This window comes from Platichthys flesus, chromosome 6, assembly GCF_949316205.1.
Source record: "Platichthys flesus chromosome 6, fPlaFle2.1, whole genome shotgun sequence".
NCBI lineage: Eukaryota > Metazoa > Chordata > Actinopteri > Pleuronectiformes > Pleuronectidae > Platichthys > Platichthys flesus.
Window position 1 is genome coordinate 20,125,556 of NC_084950.1, and position 18,567 is coordinate 20,144,122.

An 18,567-nucleotide genomic window follows, 5' to 3' on the forward strand; every position below is an offset into this window, starting at 1 on the left:
CACACACACACACAGAAACACACATACACACAGTGTAGTGATGAAGGTAGTCACTGTAGAGGCTGATAAAGGTGCTATTTACTGTGTGTTTTTTTCCCGGCTGGCTTCCACAGGAAGGTGCAAACCAAACTAAATACCAGGTTTGTTCCTCTGGCTCTGAGATTTTCCCTCAAATTAAACTGCTCCAAGCAAAGATGGTGTTTCCAGAGAGCTGAGAAAAATGTGATTTCCATATGTCAGCTAATATACCATTCTGTAATGCTTGATACCAAGTAGCTAAGGAGTGATGAATTATAGTCTTGCTCACTACAGGACAATAATTTCAGAAACAGATAATTCCAAGTTTTATTTGGCCCAGCACAGTACATGTATACTGTATGTTCACATCAGGATTCGGGATCAGCACAAAATCACAACAGAGGTGACATCAACATTACACACGTTTTAGGTTTTCTGTCAAAAAGCATTTTATTCTGTTGAATCAGGAGATCCCATAATCAAACAGTTTTAATTTCGAAATACCCTCACCGTTACAGCACATGTTGACTTCATGCTGAAATTTGCACAAACCAAAAAATTTTACAAATATTGGAGCAACAATACACTTTTACTTTGTGGCAGATGATCAAATTCACTGATTTAAGTCAACATTTGGTTGTATGTTCACTGAATTATGAGTGTGAATTGCTGTTTCAGTGTTTTCTGAGTTGGTCTGTGAGAAGTCAGACATGGACACAAGTGTCTGCTCTCCAAGTTGAAGCTAATCTTGACCTTTAAAAGGTCATGGTCAACATTTATAACCTCCTCTCCCTTGTCTTAGCCCCTTCTCCATCTCCTTTGTCATCATTTTAAACACACGCCACCGCTTTCACAGCTCCTTTTCCCTAAAATGTCATTTGTCAAGTACTTGTCTCTTGATCAGTCACACCAAACACAACCAGACACCTCCACAAAGGCATATAAGGCTTAAATATAAAATCCAGTTGTGTTGTCACATGTGAACAAATCAACAATGATGAATTAATGAATTAAACTGTTTGCTCTGTGCAAGTTATCGACAGATCCTGCTGTTCAGAAAGTTGTGAGAATATTTACAGTGAGGAGCTCATCATTCAAGCTCTGTGATTCGCTGACGACCTGTCCTGAGTGCACCCCACCCCTCACCTAACGTGAGCTGGGATTGGCTCCAGCTCCCCTCCGTGACCCTCAGTGGATAAGCGGTACAGAAAATGGACGGATGGATACTCATTATTCTGCAAACCCTTGATCTAATAAAAATATTATTCTGAAAGCAGATAGTGCTGACATAGATGATGGATTGCTCTTGAGTTGCAAATGTAAAAATTAAATGATTTGCAACTTGAAACGACCTAATGAGGTGGAGTTTTGCACCAGTTCAGTGTCCTACTATATATCTCACTTGTTAACTTAGTGTAATTTCCTTGCCGTGTGTCAGCTACAGGTGATTTTTTTTTTTATTTTAATTTGTATTACTATTTAAGGTGCACTGGATTCAAATGATTAGCACAGAGTGACTGATGAATCCCCAAAGTGCTTGAGTGCTGACTGTTTCACTCCAGGTTTGTTGCAGTGACTTTAATCACATATTGAACTTTTTATTCATCATAAAATGGAACAGCACAATCATGACAGTACGTCTGATACTGCTGTGTTGGTGTCATAGCACAGCGGTTCTCAAACATGAGGTTGTGACAAAAAACTAAAATTTGTCTCCTGAAATATACTTTAATGGTTTAAAAAAAATCTATTTCTACCACACCAATATCATTTGAATGCACTTCTCATCTGCTGTGACTGTGCTTTTATACAATCTTGAGTTGCTGTTAGGATAAGAGACTCGTGATGATTCAAGTTAAGCAAAACTCATTGCTGTCATTTCAGGAATCACAACCAAAAAGTTTGAGAATCATTGTCTGGACCTGCAATGTAAGATACTTTAAGTTATTTGAATTCTAACCAGTCTAAAGCACAAAGTTGTAGTTCTACGACCCAATAAAAGAAAAAGGAAGAAATGCTAACAAACACAGATCTAGAAATATCCTAAGAATTGCTAAAGTCTATGTAACAATGTGTCAGAGAATCCAGCTGCAATTGAAAACACTTTTGTTGGACTGTTTTAGACCTTGTGTGTGTCACTCTTCTTTCACTGTTTGACAGTGTTTAATCAACCTCACCTCGTGTGCAGGGCTGGTAAGGGATTGCAGACAAATGTCTACTTGTGCATTAATGATGCTTGAGAATACTGGATCAAAGCTATAAATTAGATGCTATAAATACGAAGAAGAAACTGCCTTCAGAAGGTGCAGAGTGACACTCAAACATCCAAAACACCTGTCAATGTCTAAATGTGCTTAAGTGTGTGTATATACATAAGAGGAGAATGTTATCTTTTTGGTTGGGCATTTGCATTGGTGTCCATACTTCTTTGCAAAAGGGGTTCTTTGTGGCTCTCTGTTGTATGTCCTTTCAGTCCTGCTCAGAGCAGCTTCCTCTTTTCCTGTTGGCTGCTGACTGCTTTACTTCTTCTCCTGAGGGATCTTTTGTGTAGCCTGTTGCTGTTGGCGCCGGCTGAGGAGGGAAAAGGTACGCATACTGATGAATTCATGTAAACTGAAGGACTTTAATTACCCTGAAGTGGCTTAAGGACCCGTTTGATATGCACAGAACTGTCTTTGCTGCAAATATTACCCCTGGCGCACTGATTCTTAGTTTCATGCATTTACATTTTTTTCTAAGGTTTAATCCCCAGGTAATTTCAGGGAGATTTTGGTCCTTAAGGTGCTTGGATATGAAAACCTTTCAAAGGATGGAAGGGTTGAAGTCCCCAACATTAAATAGATACTTCACACTAATGTGGTTTATATGGTTAATATCACATTATTGCAGAATTTATAAAAAATAATCTACATTAAGAGTTGAACATGACTAATAATGCCATCTAGTGTGTGCTGTCACAGGAGTTGTTGCTCAAAGCTAGACAACCTAAATTTGCTTTTAGCAGGCATTGCGTATGTGTGTGGGTTTACAATAAATGTGTTGAGACCGATATTTATGAATACAGGAAATTTTTTTGTAGCTTGATTGAATTGAAGGGGACTGGTAGAGGGCCATTCTAGTTATAATATATAATTTTGCTTATATTGTTTTTTTTTCTTCATTTTACAGTGTATCAGGTATTTTTTTGTTGTTTTGTTTTCTGTTAAGTTCAGCTGTGGTGTTGCTTACACTGATGTGCTTTAGTTTCTAAGATACAAAATTTTGTCATTGTAGATTTTAAATTCATATTTCATGTTTCACAGCGTGCAAACCTCACCATCTGTACATTCCACTTGTGGTTCCCCCCACTGTCCATCTGGCATACAGCGGATGACAGGCAGGTGGCGCTGTGTATAGCCTGCATCACAGTGGTAGCGGACTATAGAGTTGACAGGGTAGCGGTCTCTGCTGCTGCCCATTGGCCGGCCATGTTCCACGTCAGGGGGAGCTCCACACATTACTGCAACATTGAATGACAGGTGAGGGTTATGGATTGTCTGGATAGAGGTCACTGGTTAATTTTTGTCCCATGACCCCATTAAGATTTAGTTTTGTGCCATGGCCCTGTGCGCTTTGCCCAAACTAATGTGGATAAACCTTTTCCTGTGCATTTAAGCCTCTCGTCCACATGTAAACAGGGCGCTAAAAAGAGATTTGACAAACGCCTTCCAAAGACTTCTGTGTAACCACGTGTGCAATGTAAACCAGAGAATTTGGGAATTTAGACATTACAGTTTACCTCACGCATGCCCACTCATGCTTTGTGTCATGGGCATTTGCCAGAAACAACATCAATGGCGGTTATATAATGGTTCTTCTACCCTAAAATCATACAGTAGTGTAGACAATGTCTTGGTTCGACACATGTTCCAACCCAGTAAGCCTACCTGGTCCAGTCTTGCAGGTGAAGGGAAGGTGGTAGTTGCAGGGCACGTCATTCCACTGTCCGCCCTCATGCCAGATCATCACCACACAATTCTCCTCAGAGTTGAAGTAGTTATCGGGCTGGTTTGGCCTCCAGTTCACGAAGGTCTGAACATTGTAATATTTCAGTGAATGAGCACTTAAATCACTTGTTAAGCAAATACTTAATATGTGTGTAAAGGCAATAAAGAAATGAGTAAACCTCAAACGGTAGTGGTAGAAGTTCAACCTCCACTGAACAAAATTTAACAGACTATGAACAACAAGCTCCAGCCACACTCACCAGAGGGCTTCTGTCTGTCCAGCGGAACTCATTCTGCACATCTTTGTCATTGAGCCCGATCCACTGGTAGTCCTGACCATTGGCTGTTTCACAAAGACAGAGATCTTATCTTCAGCACCAATCAAACATGTCATCCCCAGGAATTATGCTACCTTTTCTCATGATGACAGCGAGACTAAAACGTAATTGAAACTAACCTTTGAAAACAATTATGTCACGATATGTTCGTTCAGCCAATACAAATTGAATGATAGTATGATGAATGGATACTGTAGCCTGGCTCCTAATTAGTAAAACAATATCTCCTGCTACCATTGTCCGAAGTTGATTTATCTGTTTTCTACATATTGGTGTATTGCCTTTTATAATAAATATGTAGTTGGTACAATTTAAATCTTCCTCTGGATTTTCACAATATATATACATATAAATATATCTAATTATCAAGGTCATGTCTAGAGTCAAGTCACGTCTAGAGTCAGTCTAAAGGCCTTCAAGTTGATACCTAGGCTACCTAGCAACATCGTGTGTTGACCTATGGTTGGGGGAACCTTATTGCATCCCTTTCCTTTGAGTATCTCTAGATTATTAAATGACACAAACATTTCCTTGATCAAAACTAAACTCGTTTTTCTTGGCTACAATTAGGCTTAAAATAAATTGTCCTCAGAGACTAAAGCGAAATCAAAATTGGGAATCAATACCAACGCTGGAGATCAGTGGTTGTCTCTCAAACAGCTACTCACAGTTGACAAACTCCTGCTCCTCTTGAGAATTGATGCTGACCAAGTTAGCATTGAGCACCTGGCAGCGCTGCTCGGCCTCAGTCCAGGTATATCTCTCTGCAAAGTGCAGGTAACAGCTGCCACGGAACTCCAACCAGCCTTCAGCACATCCCTGCAACGCTACACACACAAACATACACATTTGAACACAAAATATGGCCACAAATGAATGAAAAAAGGTTGAATCTCTGTAGTTTATTCCAATAAAAGTTAGTTTTTTCAGCTATTTGGCAGTGAGTGGTGGTTGGTGACTCACGTGTTGAGCAGTCTTCACCAGTGAAGCCGTTGGGACACTGACACACAGCGATCTCTCCCTGCGCAGAACAGGTTCCTGAGCCACAGGGGTTTGGATCACAAGGATCTACAGAGCCCGACAACAAATGGAAAGAGACTTAATAGTTCATCCAGTTTATATATAAAAGTATATGACATGGTGAAAGCAGATGAATTACTGCAACACTGCAGATGAATTAAAGTCAACACATAAACAACTTACTTTCAACAACATCAGGCTCCTCCACTACTGCAGGGGTTGCTAATGACACTGATGGTGCTGTGGTCGGGGTGGTGTAGGCTGCGTCTGGAGTCACAACATAAAGAGTGCGGCCTTCTCGTTCTTCCTCCCCAAGTCCAGATTGACTAGCAATGTTCTCTGAGTAAGTCATCGTAGAATCAGGCGGCAGGATGACAGAAAGCTGCTCAGTCGTTGGTTTCTCATGAGGGACTCCGCTTCCTGAGAAATGCAAGCTTTGCTCCAAAGCGCCGCTGAATTCATGGTGCATCGCTGACCCACTTCCTGCCCCGCTAACCTCCACCACCCCCCGGCCCTGCTGAGGTTGGCGCTCCAGTGGAGATACGGTAACTTCAATCATCTCATCGTCTGTTACATAAATGACATCATCACCGTGCTGGAAAGCATCTCCAGAGGCAGAGCCGCTGGCTGAAACACCAGAAGGAAAACCACTGGAAAAGCCACTGTGGAACCCTGAACCAAAAGGTCGATATCCAGAAACCTCCTGTTCACCTGATGGCTGAACTGTTAAGTCAATGGCACTGTGGTCAAGAAATGAGATGCCAGAAAATCCACCAGAGCCCGACCCAGAGACACTTCCTGATCCGGATGCACTTGATTCGATTATCATGATGCCCTCCTTGCCTAACAACTGTTCATCGGGTCTGTGTGTTTTTGAAACCTCCACCATCTTGCCATCAACCATGATGATCATCAAGTCTCCTCCACTGCCACTGATGCCTCCACTGCCACTGATGTCCCCACTGCCACTGGCAAAACCTGATCCTGATGGTCCAGAGCCAGATTGTTGTCCATCAATCATCTCTCCAGATGCAGACGCACTACCCAGTTCTCCAGAAGAGAAGGTGTCTGCGCTTCCCCTTCCTGCCTCTTGGGGATCTCCAGAGGCTGACTGGTCTCCAGAGAAGACTTCAGTGTGTCCGCTGTAGGTAATGTCTCGTCCTGAACCAGAGGCGTCACCACTGGCACTGGAGATGCCAGAGTCCCCTGAAGTCTCGCCGCTGGCTGAGTGGTCAGCGGAACCTGAGCCTGACACATCAACAATGACTGGAGGTACCGTGGCCATCACTGCAGGACACATTCAGAATATGGTAAAAAGGACACATTAGCTATTGTACTTTAGTTTGTCTTGTTTAACAAAGAGATATGTTGGACAGAGGTTGGTGCTCCAGTGCACATACGGTCACTTCAAACATAATATGATAATTATTGGTAGCCTCTTTTCCACAACATTTTCCAGAAGGTAAAACGTTAGGTGGCAAAACAATTAACAGGGGTTCTCACCACCTGGTAACTTAAAAAGCTGTCCTTAACAATAACGTGGCAATAATTCCAATTTATAACACCTAATATTTGTTATTAGAAGCTGAATTGTTTCATTACTTTTGTCATTTTTACAGAAAAAACATACATTTCAATGATTTCAAGCCATTAACAAGGATAGTAAAGACAATTTCATTTACATGTCTCTGGACGTCTTACCAGGAGGAACAACTTGGTGAGTTATGATGGTTGTCTGGTTGATAAATTCCTCTATTTCAGTAATATTTACACTGTATTCCGTTTCATTGTAGACTACAGTAGTTTCACCTGAAAACAAACACAGAGGTGTTAATACTAACTTAGTAAAAAGAAAAATAACTGACTTACAATGATAATGTTAAATAACAAAGTAGTTTGGTCATTAGAACCAAGCACATTGACTAATATTACAGTAAAAAATTATATTGACTGAATATGTCTTACCAGTTGGTGCAAGGTGATCAATTGTAGCTGTTGTCTTATTGATAATATCCACTGTCACTATTGTCATATTCACACTTGTTTCAATTTCACCTTGATCAACTGGGAATTCACCTGAAGAACAGACAAAATAGGATAAATACCACTCGTTAAGTCAGACATCATCATATCATTGTGAAAATTATTATGTTAAGTAAATAATAAGTCACATTACAGAAATGGCTGGTAACATTTTTGTCTGATGTATCCAAACTCTGTCAAAGCAACTTCACCTTTATTAACTACACGTTTAATGTTGCAATGTGTTATTCTATTTAAAATGGTTTAAAACTGAGGTTGGTTAACACCAATGTTGGGCATTGTTAAGTTCACAATTGTTCTACTTAATCTGGCAAATTTTCCCATCCATTTTCCCAACACTTTTTGTAAAAATTATGTCAATCAGCGATGCGGGGATACATTTAAAGTAGAGAGCAGCATTAAGTGGAGAAGGAGCAGAGGGTTTTTCACAGGTCTGTTAAGCAATCAACACATTTTTCAGATCAATATTCAGAACTTTTCAAAATATAAGCTCTTTAATTCCATTCGGTATAAAGCATTGCAGCAACAAATCAAACATTGAGCTTTTACTTAGTAGACAAATTAACAAAAAGAAAATGATTCTATGAACGTTGTTGCCATAATGGAGATCAGCGAGTGATTTGAAGTTATGTGTGTATGTTATTATGTCTGTGCATCTATCGGTGTACACATATGGGTGTATACATATGTATAGCCTATGTGTGTGTACAGTATGTGCAATTTAATAATGAAAAGTAATATAGTGGTATTGCGTATGATTATATAAATCATTTGATGAATTTGTCGTTTGGTAACCACAATGTATGCAAATATGTTTTATATGTGTGTAAGATCTATTTAATTTTACTGTATAATATAAACAACCAGTATATATGCATTGTACCTGTTGAAGTTTTTGTTGGGTAGTGAGACGCTGGTCCAATAACAACTCTGATTGAATGTGTATGCTTTAATACCCATACATAGCAAAACTTCAATATCCAGAAATCGTCAGACTAATGAAAGGCTTCTCTGTATCAATTTAGCACTTTTTAGCACTAAACACGAGTTAATAATCTTAATAATATCTTGAATATGAAATAATCCATCCTTACCTTTGAAACAGTATGCGTCATAACGCGAGTGCTCATCAGGGAATCCTGTCTGGTTGGGGTATGCGTAGATGATCTGAACCCCCACATGTCCGCCTCCACAGTGGGACCTGGGGGTTGTGATGGGGTAACGGACACTGCGGTCCATCAGCCAGCCGGGACGGCACTTGTCAAGTCCTTGGTTCCAGGCAGCGTACAGCTGCCCGGTGGTGGCCAGACTGGTGTTCAGTTTCTGACAGTGCTGGACGGCCTCATCATAGGAGAAGCTGTCATAGTCACTGGTGAAGAAGACCTCACCTGAGAGAGAATGAGTATTTAGCAGCATCCATAAGAGTCCAAACAGGTCAGATACGATACATATTAAAATAATAACTGACAATTGCTGTAGGGTGTGTGAACGGTTAATGCTGCTCACCTTGCAAACGTTCCACGTAACAAAATACATCATAATTTTCGTTGGCTGGCCTCAGGCCATAGGACCTTACTCCTGGAAGATGTGGCAGATTACCTGCACAGTTATCTCTGGGTGACACAATTGGATACCTGGTAATAAAAGAAGATATCATGTTAAGGCTTTGTGTTGTCGTATATTCCTTTAGAGATTGACTTTAATATACAAAATGGAACTTTTTCCAGTTCCACGTTCTAGATGTTATTCCCTGAAGTCTATTGATCTGTCCCACCTGACAGTCTGATCACGGAGCCAGCCTGCATCACATTGGTGAAGGCCTTTCTCGAATGCTGCCTGCAGCTGCAGAGGACTGGCAATGACCGCACCAATACTCTTGCAAGCCTGGTGAGCCTCCAAAAAGGTCAAAGTGTACCGACCAGTGATGGGTCGATAGTGGAACACCACACCTGGGAAAAGCGATGGAGAGAAATAAGAAAGTTGGTGGTGACTTAGAGACATGTTGTCTTGTTTTATCTGACAGTATTTTATTTCTCATTTTTTGCTAAGCTTTACCAGTTTACTTACATATTTATGCACATTCCCTGATGCAGATTGTGGTCATTTATTCAACAGAAATAATGGGTCTGTCAATAAACGGGCTGTGGGCGTGCATTTGATTTTTATTCTCCTATTTTGGCCACCAAGTACCTTGAATGGTTCAATTTGGCAATCTCAATCCAAAAGCCCATTTTAAGGATTAAGTATCTAGAAATCTATTCTAATACCAGAGCCAAATTTCCATTACAACTACTCTTTTCGTAGTTGTAAACTTTTCTTGTACTGCTCATTTTTTTCCTACGCTAAAAAGACAGAAAATATTACAAGGATTTTGTTATCGAACACAAAACCCACTCACCTGTGGGAGCCATGGCAGCATCTAGGCCTGTCAGCTCAAGTCCAGGCACACGCACACCAGGAGTCACTTTGGTGTATGTGTCTATCACACTGGGGGGGATGGGCAGTGGGGAGAGCGTGTCCACTACTGTGCCCCTGATCTCTTCACCCCCAGGTGAGGGAGACAGGCCTGGGTACACCCCAGGGGCGGGTGTCATTTGGATGATGTCTGGAAAAGGCGTGGTCCTTAAAGGCATGACGTCTTCACCCAGACCATCTGAAGAAACCAGATTGTAATGACTGACATGTTTTCTTGCCTCATTAGTCAGAAACTTAATCGAGAAATTCAATATAGTAATGACCAAATACCTATTTCCCCTAAAGGATTTACCTTGGAAGCAGATGGCATCGTAACGAGAGTCTGGGTAGGGGTATCCAGTCTGGTTTGGGAAAAGGTAGACAGTTCTCACACCCAGAAGTCCCCCTCCACACTGAGGCCTGGCGATGTTAATTGGGTAGCGCACGCTCCTGTCGGCCAGCCAGCCAGCGTTACACACATCCATGCCAGCTTTCCAAGCCAGGTAGAGTTCTCCAGTGGTAGCGAGCCGAGCGCCAAGTTTGGCACACTGATCTCCTGCTTCGTAGAAAGTAAACTTCTCCACAGACATTGAGTAGAAGACTCTGCCTGGGAGGAGAGACGTGCAGACAAACAGGTTTACATGACAGGGAGCAGTGGTGAGTACATTATAGAGGTTTCACGTGGGCCTTGTTTGATGAGTACCTGATATCTTCTCGGCAAAACAATACACGTCATAGGTCTCGTTGACATCTCTCACTCCATAGGTTCTCACACCTGGGAAGTTCTCCTTGTCTCCAAAGCAACGTTCGCGGGGCTCATGGATTGGGTATCTTAAAAGATTAAGAGGCCAGGTTAGTTAAACCTTACTCAAAGACATAACACTTTTTACCTTAAAGTCTGCAATCACATTCATTTTTTTATTCTTTTCTATTTCCTCTTGTGTTTGTGTAGCTTTTCTCTGAACAGGTCAGCTGGTTTCCCCATATGTGAGTGTGAATTTCTTTGACTGCAAACTGTCCACAGTGACCCTGAATGAATAAGTAGTTAAGTAGCTGGAGAGGTGAAGACTACCTAACAGTTTGATCAGAGAGCCATCCAGCATCACACTGGTGGTATCCATCATCGTAAGCAGCCAAGAGCTGGGCTGGAGTGGCGATAGTGGCACCGTTTTGGATACAGGCTGCCTTGGCCTTCTCAAATGTCAGGGTATAGCGGGTGGTGATGGCTCGGTAGTGGAACACAATACCTGTGAGATACAGAGAGTGAGCAGAGGACAGAAGAACTGTTTTAAAATATTTGCCATTTTGCCAAATCTTTCCAGAGGTGGGGGGTTTGAATATACAGCCAGTTGATCTCGATGGATGGATTTTAGAAAATTCAAAGGTTATTTTAGCCTTATCTTCAGAGGTATTCTACAGATTATCTTAATCAACAGATAAACATATGGCTGTGTAAGATTACTTATTTTGTTGTACAAGTTCATAAAGATAATTTTCTGTGAGTAAAATCTAGAATTGGTCGAAATATTTTGCAATGCTTGGACTGGAAAACACACTGGAATTTAGCTTACTTTCAGTCTGGACAAAAAGTGATAAAAAATACTACTTTCATGTTTGTGAATTAAAGTGAATAAAATTCTTTATCTTTCTGTAGCATACCCTGAACCAGGATGTCCACGGAGTCGTAGTTATCCTCGATACCGTGCATCACCTCGCAGCGGTAAGTGCCAGAGTCTTTGGACCTCAGCTCTGTTATCTCCAGAGAGGCGTCAGTGGGCACCAGGGGATAGTTGACCATCGTCACTCTGTCCAAATACTCTGTCTCCACCTGAACCTTTCCCTCTGATGCCACCAGAATGGTGGTAACTTTCTCCTTGGTGACATAGGACCATTTGATGCGGTGGGAGAGTGGGGCAATGGTTGGGGCTCCAGGGTCACTGACGGTGTTGTCCTGGAAGTAGCAGGGTACCACTACCTTCGCACCCATCAGAGGACGGAGAGGCACCTCCATCGGAATGCTGACACGCAATGTGCCGTCCATGTCTGTGAAAATGTTATTCCAAGGTTTATTTCAAATTTTTTGATGAGGATACAACCTAACACATGGTGAAGGTGTATCTTTTGGCAAAGTCTCAGTCACATGGGCTGTAGCACATTCTATATAAAAAGCTAAATCATTTGTTGGACTTCTAAGCCTTAGTAGGACAAAGCAGGATTTTAGTGTGACCTACAAACACATTCACAAACTAATGATTGAAGTACTTACAAACAAGGCTACTAAATATGGATGATTTGTTCTACCAACTGAAGAAAACTTAAATATTTATTTCAAACATCTATGGCTTTGAATAGTCTATGCTAAAATTAAGGAAGGAACAAAAAAGACCGGACTGATGAATACGAGTATGACAAGTCTTGATATTAGTTTCTCAATGTCTTCAAATTACACAACTTTTATATTTAATAATAATATTATTGTATGGAGTTTTTCTATTTTCATCTAATTTGTTCTAGATTCTGTCTTAATGCTTATAATTACTTCTTAGTACATTTCCCCGTGCGCTGCTACTTCCTTGTGTTGCTCTGTCAATTTTTTGAATTTCCCCTATGGACGATCAATAAAGGTACATCTTATCTTTATCTTATATTATCATATTGTTTCCAAGGCATCTGGAGAGAAGTTGCTAATTTTTACAAACAGATGAGAAGGCAAAGACTTAGTTTAATAACACAATCAAATGCAATGAGTGGTCATTTAATTTTTCAACTTACCATCATGATTGTCAAATGATATTGTTGCCTGGATGAGGGGCAGGGACACACACAGCAGAAGCAATGGGGTCATCGTTACCTAAAAAAAAACAGTGGAATCAAGTCAAACTTTTTTTTAAACTGAAACAAATTTTCTAACCTATCTTCACCAGAAATGCTCATTGAATGAACACTGAAGCGAATGTCTGAATGAATGAATGATTTATTTATGCCTAAGTTCTCTCTATCCAAGTTTTTTAACATTCATTATCTGTGGTTTCCAGCGCATTTGGTGATTACGTCAACCTCGTTAGCTAAAACAAATAGGGCGTCAAGGGTCTCTTGTATCATTTGGAAATATCATACATACTTGGAGAGGAATGAAAGCCCCTCTCTGTCTCTGGGCACAGGAAATGTCTTTAATGCTAAAATAAGTTCAGGCAGAGAAAGGGCGAAGTATGATTCATTCACCTGAAATGCTTTTCCATTTGTTAATGCAAAATGGCTGTTGAAGTGAGGTTTAGATTTTCCAGCGTACTAACTGTCCTAGTGTTTTTTGTTTGTGTGTGTTTATGTGTGTGTGTGTGTGTGTGTGTGTGTGTGTGTGTGGGTGTGGGTGTTGGTTTGAGTGGGCACAGTGAGTCTTTGTTTCTGTGTTGACAGTATATTTACACTGCATGCATACAGGGTAATGCTATATGCTGCTGTCAAATATAACACGATTTGTATAAATTTAAATACATACAGGGTGGTCTGTGCTATCCACTCTGACTGAGACTGAGGATCCTTCCAAAAAATAGTAAAAACCTGCACTGAAATGTAAATGTCATTGTCTGCTGTGTCGTGTCTGTCAGTCCACAGCTTTTATGCACAATTAAATACTTTTAGAGCTGTTGTGTTAATTTTAGTGGAGTCTTGTACAGGTATCTATGGTACCCATCCAGAGTCTCAATCCTCATCCCCTCACTTTCTTTAATTTTATCCATATCAGAATTTAAATTTGCTGAATGCATTAGCTTTTGACCAAATAACGGCAAAACCAACAACATTCCTATTAGCCAGTTGTGCTCTAACGTACAACACCCTGGACAGGTCAGCAACGTATCACAGGGCCAACATACAGATACACACGTACGATTATGTTTAGTTCAAATTACCAAACATGACATCATTGTCAGACATGTCAGAGGCAGGAGGTGAGGTAATAATTCTGCTGAGGAAATCACGTGTTTTGTTTACAGCACATCAACAATGGTATCAGCTCTAGTCACCACAAACTCTCTTGACATCTTCGTCGGAATCTTCTACGTGTGCACCACCACTGTTTTGCTCGAAGATATTTGTTTTCTTTTGTTGCTGTTTATTCATTTTGCTCTTGTAAAGGACGCATTGGAAGAATTTTGGCAGTGATGGTTACATCATTGGAAATGGTCACGTGTCTTTTCTTACTTGCAGCATAAATGTGTCACAGAGCTGCTAATGTGGTTGCCAACATCAAAAAATGTGTAATTGATTCAGCTTCTATAGTCCAAATGCTGCCTCTGAAGGATTTGTTTGTCAAATCCTTCCTCAAACTATCATCAGAGTCTGGCAACATGAAAGCAAAAAGTTTCAATATCACAAACCCACAACTTTCAAACCCAGATAACCACATTGCTTATTTTCTCTCAACTTTCCACTGCTGTGACGTGCAGAACCGTCAAACACTCCAAACCATTGCTGAAGTCCCCACTGAACGCTCATTGTGAGGCGTTCATGAGACCTGGGGCGGGCTGCAGTTCATTCCTAACAGCCACAGAGAGACCTTTTGAACCAATAAGCCTGAAGCTCACAGTTGTAGAGCATTTGCAGTTACTGAACTGAGGTTGGCAGGCCAAGGTGGTGAAGGTCCAAAGGAGCTATTCACCAACCCCTCCAATTCAGCAAGAAAACTCACCATCAACGTGTTTTTTATTTAACACAAAATCAATCAGTCAAGGTTTAATTGTATGTTGTCTTTCATACAGGTTTATGTAATTCAGACAAGCTGATAATATGGATACAAACTGTTTCTACATGGTTACATTGTTATAGCCACATTCATATGTGTTTGTGTGTGTGTGGGCTGCTAACATTCTTAGAGTTCCACAGATCCAGCACACAGTACAGTAGGACTAATATTTGCGCTGCTGTGTAAGATGTGCCTGAGCGTGAATGTTGAACCAGTTCAAGAGGAAACATAAAATACTGCAAAGTATGTTTAGACACGAAGAGAAATCCACCTTGGAATCCTGTAATATTTGTATTATCATTATTGTAACTTGCTGATAATTCCTGATTTTTTTTGCCTTTTCCAGATTACTCTCAATTATATAAGTTATTTCTGATTACACCGGAATTGTTGGGCATTGATTTTGGATGTTAAGAAATTCGAGAATTACAACAAATCTGTCTATTAGCTTTTTAGTTTTGAGCCACTGCCAGTGGAATGCAAGTCATCTCTGGATCTTCAGTTTTGGACTTCTCTTTGGATGATTGATGGAAGTGCTGCAACCTTAGGTTTATGAATTTAAAATGATATGAAATGTCAACATTTGTGCAACATGAAACTATTTCAGCTATGTGACAAATGTCTTGACATAATGTGTTTCGAAATAGAGGCAATCAATATCTAAATGTGCAGCCAACAAAATGAATATATAAAGTTTATCTTCAGTGAATTGCAACTGGATATAATTTTATTCAATCCTGATTTTACTTGAATACTGACCAGTGAACCAGCCATTAGTTATACTGGGTGTTGAGAGATTACAAAATTTCAACCAGAAAGTGCAGTGAAACTCTGCTTTTCAGCCAAACATGAAATTTTCCAGCAATAAAAGTTAAAATAATTCTATAATAATTGGTTAAATTCGTATATGTCACTGTTTATGAAAAGGTATATTTTCTTGCCGTGACCTTGCCTAAAAAGCCCTACTTTCACTGGGCCTCACCAAAAAGGGATAAAGACAGTAAAAATCTGGCAGTCAATCAAACTCTGCTCACACAGTCCTGATACACACAGAACGCCTGGAAAAGCATCCCCCGTTTCTCGAATCAAGCCAACCAAAACCTCCTTGTCGCTCTCTATCCAATCATTGAGCAGATGCTCGGCTCTCTTTAATTCATCATTTAAACTGTGGCCACTTCGTGATGTGCACCAGCATTCGTGAGCAAGCCACGCCAGGGCAGGTCAAGCCAATCAGCCCTTGCTCCACAGTGTGCCCATTTAGTTCAGTGGGATGGCTGCAGCTCCCCTGTTCGGTCGCTGTGGTATGTTCCGCTCCCAGCTGAGGAGGACAGCAATAAGGCCTTGGTTTGTTCCAGCAACGGACAGGGGCAGGGTCTTGGAGGGGTACAACCCTGCCAAGGTAAACACAAGGCAGGCATCCAGGGGAGCCCCCTCTACCCTTTACCACAACCATCACCTCACTAACTCCCCCCTCCACCCACTCTCCTGCAACCCTCCAAAGTCCCTGAGCACCAGAACAGAGTCGACATTGATACAGACACACACACAGGAACACAGACCAACACTCATGGATCACCAAGGGGATGTGTGGGAGTGCACGCCTGATGCCCCTGGTAAAGAGAGAGTGTGTGTACATATATGAGCACTGACACACACTGTAAGGCCTGTATTTAAGAACACACACGGACGACACTTGTACAGTCAGATGGGTGGAGAGGAAAAATCATATTCATAGATGCTAATGGGATCATTAGTACAGTACATGTCTTCTAACTTACTCAGCAGACTACGGCTGGAGACATCCATGATCAGCATTACTCAGTTAAATGTATCAAACATGCACAAGTAGACACACACACACACACACACACACACAAACACACACACTGATTGATGCAACAAGCCTATTTAAGCTCTCACTTGAGAGTTAATTCTCAAAGATATTTTAGTTATTTGCTTTGACTGACACCTGAGAATCAAAATGAAAATCATTATTTTCCCTCCTTTTCAATTAAGGAAGGATGCCAGATCTCTCTCCAATCTCTCTACTAAGTGTTGAACCTACACAAGGGGTCGTGAGATAAATCTAGCAGGGTTGTTAGATGATTATGATGCAAGAAAGTAAAAAGAATCATAGAAAATATTTTTCACATTGCTGGATAGTTTGACCTTTCCACGCCTCAAAAGATCATTCAGAAAAAAGATTAAAACCCCTCGCTGAGTGGTTTGAGAGTTATGGGACATGTTGTATGCAACCACTGACAAACGTTGCATATTTTACCGTTTTACTGATCAAAAATATTGTGAACAAACGATCAATAAATGAGAGTATTGTCATTATCTGATCAGTTGTCTTGTACAAACACATTGAATTCAGACACTGATTTATCATTTGTATTGTCATGCCGTGCCATTCATGCCACTAATTATCCAGAGAAGGCATCCAGAAAAACTGACCCTGTGAATATGGAATCATTTCCATGTTTTACCTCAACTCCTCTTATTTAAGACTCATTCTACTGCACATCTGAAAATCACCAAGGTTACTCTCCCTGGCATAGTTATAGTGATGGGAAATTTGACCAACAAATCAAACATTAACAATTAGTTGCGAACAAAGTGGATTCGCTTCATTAAATCAATGCTGCCATACTTAGAATCCAAGTAAATCTCCTATACCAGTGGATCGCAAACTTTTTACAGTCCCGTACCCCATCAGACATTCGATCTCCAGCTAAGTACCCCCCGCAGCACATGCGATAGGACACAAAAGATGGTGAGCTATGCAAAACGCACATCAACTATTTGCCCGCGTACCCCCTGAACCACTTCGCGTCCCCCTAGGGGTACACATGCCCCAGTTTGGGAACCAATGTCCTATATGATAAAATGCCCACAAAACAGTCAGAATACATCAAACCTGACTTCCATTTGTTAACAGGTAACTTCCCAGGGAACAGCACTTTTCAAGAATTTTCCATAAGTTACCTTTAGTTTGACAAAGTACCTGAATCAATTCCTGTCCACCCAAGCAAAGGCTGAAGAAGAGTCAAAGTTTCCCCCTGAAACCCAGTCACAGTATTCCTCCAGTGGTGAGTTGTAAACGTACCGTTAATGCTCCAAAGCTCCCAGTGCCAGCGACTCCACGGGCCTCTCACTCCTGCCTGGGTAGGAGAGCAGAAAGAAGCTTTATTCAAACTCCGCTGCACATTTAGATGTTGGACAGAGGGGGAGGGAAAGAGAGAGAGAGAGAGAGAGAGAGAGAGATGTGTTCCTCTCTTGCCAGTTGGTGAGGTCATACAAACAGCCTCCAATATCAGAATGCAGAACCAGCGAAAAACTGGAGAGGGAAGAAAGGATCTAATTATCCCAGTGTTTCTACAGTTATTGGTCACTCTGGTTTAAATTATGCTTGGTGTTGCCACACACTCAGAGCGAGTGTGGTAACTACAAAAACTGTAGTCAAATGTCGAAGTCAAAAACCTTCATGGGTGGGTGTGCATGTTTAAAATAAACTGACAGATATCTTTTACAGATTTGTTATCAGTGAAATCATTTAAAAGTATTATTAACTCATAAAAGTGGGTTTAACGTTTCGAGAAAAGGCATTTTTCAAAGTTTTCACCTAGACATTATCATGAGATAGCAGATACTATAGATAACGTTTCCCGTCTGCACTGATAGAACAATGGCGGTCCTCCTTCTCTACTGTTCTACACCATCAAGTTGAAATATTTATACATTTACAGTGCTGCAGTTAAGAAAGTGGTGCTATACATAAAACCGATTTAACACTAACTTAATGGACAAAAAAAACAGCAAATTTGAAAATAATATTAGAGAAAAATGAATTGTGTTGATCATATTGTAGAATATCATATCTCAAGAATGAGAATGTATTTGTGTGTGTGAACACTGTGCTTGTATGTTCCACATGTGTCTGCTGCTGGTGTCTGTGCATTCATTT

At 40.8% G+C, this 18,567-nt stretch overlaps 1 protein-coding gene across 1 annotated transcript; it reads right to left on the reverse strand.

Annotated features, from left to right (window-relative positions):
- Positions 1–331: 331 nt before the first annotated feature.
- On the reverse strand, positions 332–17,752 carry acanb (aggrecan b). The gene is made up of 19 exons (XM_062389009.1): positions 17,710–17,752; positions 12,632–12,710; positions 11,519–11,902; positions 10,932–11,106; positions 10,563–10,690; positions 10,173–10,466; positions 9,804–10,058; positions 9,180–9,354; positions 8,912–9,039; positions 8,500–8,793; positions 7,328–7,438; positions 7,064–7,171; positions 5,546–6,649; positions 5,306–5,410; positions 5,011–5,169; positions 4,265–4,347; positions 3,945–4,089; positions 3,335–3,517; positions 332–2,589 (listed from the first exon to the last, which is right to left on the reverse strand). The coding sequence occupies exons 2-19, from the start codon at positions 12,702–12,704 to the stop codon at positions 2,498–2,500; spliced, it is 3,996 nt and encodes a 1,331-aa protein (XP_062244993.1). The 5' UTR covers positions 12,705–12,710; positions 17,710–17,752; the 3' UTR covers positions 332–2,497.
- Positions 17,753–18,567: the final 815 nt, after the last annotated feature.

Excerpts from the sequence above, each read along its gene's own strand:
- acanb (XM_062389009.1), bottom strand. The coding sequence starts at position 12,704 with ATGACCCCATTGCTTCTGCTGTGTGTGTCCCTGCCCCTCATCCAGGCA. Across the intron at positions 9,040-9,179 it reads CTCCGTGATCAGACTGTCAG|GTATCCAATTGTGTCACCCA; the intron begins GTGGGACAGATC and ends TTTTATTACCAG. Across the intron at positions 6,650-7,063 it reads TCACCAAGTTGTTCCTCCTG|TGATGGCCACGGTACCTCCA; the intron begins GTAAGACGTCCA and ends TGTGTCCTGCAG.